Source organism: Epinephelus moara, chromosome 23 (assembly GCF_006386435.1).
Source record: "Epinephelus moara isolate mb chromosome 23, YSFRI_EMoa_1.0, whole genome shotgun sequence".
Lineage (NCBI taxonomy): Eukaryota > Metazoa > Chordata > Actinopteri > Perciformes > Serranidae > Epinephelus > Epinephelus moara.
The window spans coordinates 24,692,759-24,696,170 of record NC_065528.1 but is presented as its reverse complement, the minus strand read 5'-3'; the positions used below and the strand labels follow the sequence as shown (position 1 = coordinate 24,696,170).

Genomic DNA, 3,412 nt, shown 5'->3' with positions numbered 1-3,412 from the left:
GGTGGGGGTTATGTTCAAGCCGCACGTGATTGGTCAATATGTGTGGTGTCGTCTGTGTGTCCGCGGTGAGCAGAAGGGGGGGCGGGGGGGTTACAGACACACATAGCACAGTGAGCACATGAACAGGAGGGAGGGTGACAGAGAGAGAAAGAGAGCAGGTGCTAAAAAAGTTGAGAAAATGAATACAGCAGGAAAAGTGGTAAAATTCGGAATCATTTCAATTACATTGACAATACAAGGGCAGAGTGTAGAGTCTGCAAGATTAAAATCTCATATCCAAACAACCTGCACAGGCACGTGAGAACTGTTCATCCATCAGTGCAATTGGAAGAAAAAAGACAAGCAAGCGAACCTGCTATTAATGGAGGTGCCAGTGTGTCTACTGCAACTGCTGCTTCTGTAAACTTCTCTATGTTGTTTCACTGTAAATAGTTACAAGTTTAGGATAGTTAAATGTTTAATACTAAAAAGCTAAAAGTTTAAAATAGTTAAAAGTTTTTTGTACTTTATAATTTATTTTTTGTAGCACTCTGTAGAGTATATAAAGCCATATAAATAATAAACATTTGATATAATGTATTTTTTTACATTAGTAATTTATTTTACATTCTTGTTGATAATACATTAATTTAAGAAACAAAAATCTGAGGAGCCACTTGGGAACCGAAAGAGCCGGTTCTTTTTAGTGAGCCGAGCCAAAAGAACCCAGAATTCCCATCACTAATTGGCTGTAAAGCTGTGGATGATGGTCACAGAGATGAGCCAGCAGATTTGTAGTGTTGCTACCCTTCGCAACAAATTTCTTTCTGCATGTTCTGCACACAGGATAGTTGTCCTCCACCAGCTGTCCCTCGGCATTCTTCAGAAACCCAAAGTACGTCCAGACCTCAGACTTTGTGCGTTTAGTTGGGGGGGAAATGTCCTGAGTGCCGCTATCACCGCCTTCCGCCATGTTCTCATTCTTTGTGTTTACACCTGCTATGCATTCACGCAGCGCCTGCATCGCGAGACTTGAGTGAGGCTGTTATTACATATCCTGATAATCCACCGCGATAATGCAATTAATTTAAACATAAAGGGTAATTCTTACTGTGTAAAAATTAACCGAGATTTGCCGTAGTATTGGTAATCATTACATCCCTACTCGTCTGCAACATATTTTTTTTCCAGACAAAAATCAGGCGAAAATAAAAGACACCTTTTTTTAAGTGTGTTGAAACTTAGATAACGCAATGACAGAAGCACTTACAGTGATTCTTACTGATGAGGAAGAACATCAGTTTTATCTTTGAAATGAGACCCTGCATGTACATGTTCTAAAAGTGGAACAACAATTACTTTCAAATTGCTTTGGGTATTCCTTGGATAGGTGTTTTAGGTTAATTTTATAGGACCAGTTAACAAAATATTAATCACTGGACGTGTTTGGTGTGAATCTTTAACAAAAAACATTTTCCTTCTAATCAGATGACTGATGTTTTCCAATCTCTACAGGTATAACATTGTGGGAAGAGAAAACTCTAGAAGAGCACACCACTGAAAATCTTCAGCACAGCAGTAATTTTGACATTTCTGCATCTGACTCCATTGAATCCAAGTCCTCTCTGCTGGATATTGAAGCTTCTCTGAGTGCCAGTTTCCTGAGTGGACTGGTTCAAGTTGGAGGATCTGCCAAGTATCTGAATGATGAGAAGAAATTCAAGAATCAGAGCAGAGTGACAGGTCGGTTCAAAGCTACTACCAACTTCAAGCAGCTGTCAGTGAATCACCTTGGAACCATGAAAACCCAAGACATGGATGTCATTAAGAAGGGCATGGCAACACATGTCGTCACAGGCATTCAATATGGGGCAAATGCTGTCTTTGTGTTTGACAGTGAGAAGTTACAAGACAACAGCGTTCAGGACATCCAGGGCAGCATGGAAGCTGTGATAAAGAAGATCCCGTCATTTGATGTTAAGGGAAGAGTTGACATCAAACTGACTGATGAGGAAAAAACCCTGACCAACAAATTCTCCTGCAAATTCTACGGAGACTTCATTCTTGACAGCAACCCTGTGACATTCAAAGATGCAGTGAAGACCTACGTACAACTCCCACAGCTACTGGGAAAAAATGGAGAGAACAGCGTTCCAGTGAAGGTCTGGCTGATGCCACTGAAGAATTTGGATCTGGAAGCTGCTGATCTGATGTGTGATATCAGTGTTGGACTGGTGTGGAAGGCACAGGATGCTCTGGAAGATTTAAGGGAAATGCGAATGAGATGCAACGATTCTCTGGAAGACAGAGTGGTAGAGAACTTTCCACAGATTCAAGAAGGGTTACGCACTTTCCAAAAATTGTGTGGCTATTATGAGTCTAACCTCCAGCAGACCATGGCAAAGAAACTCCCAGCCATCCGTGAAGGGAAAGAAGATGAGAGCTCTGTAGCGCAACTCTTTGAAGACAGAGACAAGTCACCATTCAGTCATGAAAAACTAAGCAAGTGGCTGGTTCATAAGGAGAGAGAGATCAACATCATCAGATCCTCTCTGGATATCATGAAGGGAACAAAGATCGTCCCAGATCAGTCAGAGCTGGACAGAGAGGTTCTCACACCAGGTGTAGATGATGCTTTGTGCTTCGTTTTCACCTCCCTGGGCAGCATCGATCCCTGCCTTGATGTGTTGACCAACTACCTGAACTCACCTGAATTGAGCTTTACCAATGAAGACCCGTGGTACTTCTCACGTGATGTTTTCATCAGAATGAGAGAAAAAGCCAAAGATTTCCATGATCTTGCCAAAGCACAGAAAAACAACAAACGATTCCGGTTCCTTGTAGCAGCCATTGCAAATGAGAAATACACAGGAGCAACCATCTATCATTACAAGGAAGGCATCCTGGCCACTGAAGACTTTTTAAAGCCCGAACTGCCTGAAGTGGAGACCATCACAGACAGAAGAGATCTGATCTGGTGTAAGTCATTTTTAATGTGTTTTTGGTAAAACTAACAGTGTCAATGTTTAACCGATAACCACAAGATTATTTTTTACCGGTTACACACACCATCCTGGAGGTTAATTTTTCTAGTCACCGGTTTTCTTTTTCTGCGCTGCACACTAGAGGGCTGCAAATATCGCGGGAGCGGGCGGTTTGAACTTTGCTGCGGGCGGGAACGGGTGGCTAAAAAAAACACTGCAGGATTGGGATGTAGCAGTAAGTCAGAAATATACACATTATTTTCGGCATATTTGTAAAGCCTCTCAATTAATGTAGGAACTTGGTGCACGTGCATGAGCGTTTCCACTCCATATTTATTCATAAATGGACGAATATGCCCTGAACCAGCTTTCATACCAATTTGCCGCTTGCTCCACCTGTCTGTCTGTCTGTAAGCTCCATCTGTCATGAGACAAACATGAAAGAAGCA

General features: G+C 41.9%; 1 protein-coding gene across 1 annotated transcript in view; it reads left to right on the top strand.

Moving 5' to 3' along the window:
• The window catches only part of LOC126385265 (neoverrucotoxin subunit beta-like), a 3,520-nt gene extending 533 nt beyond the window's left edge, over positions 1-2,987 (top strand). The window contains exon 2 of the mRNA XM_050036874.1: positions 1,495-2,987. Within this exon, the coding sequence (XP_049892831.1) occupies positions 1,495-2,987 (1,493 nt within the window). The remainder of the gene's footprint in view (positions 1-1,494) is intronic.
• The last annotated feature ends 425 nt before the right edge of the window (positions 2,988-3,412 follow it).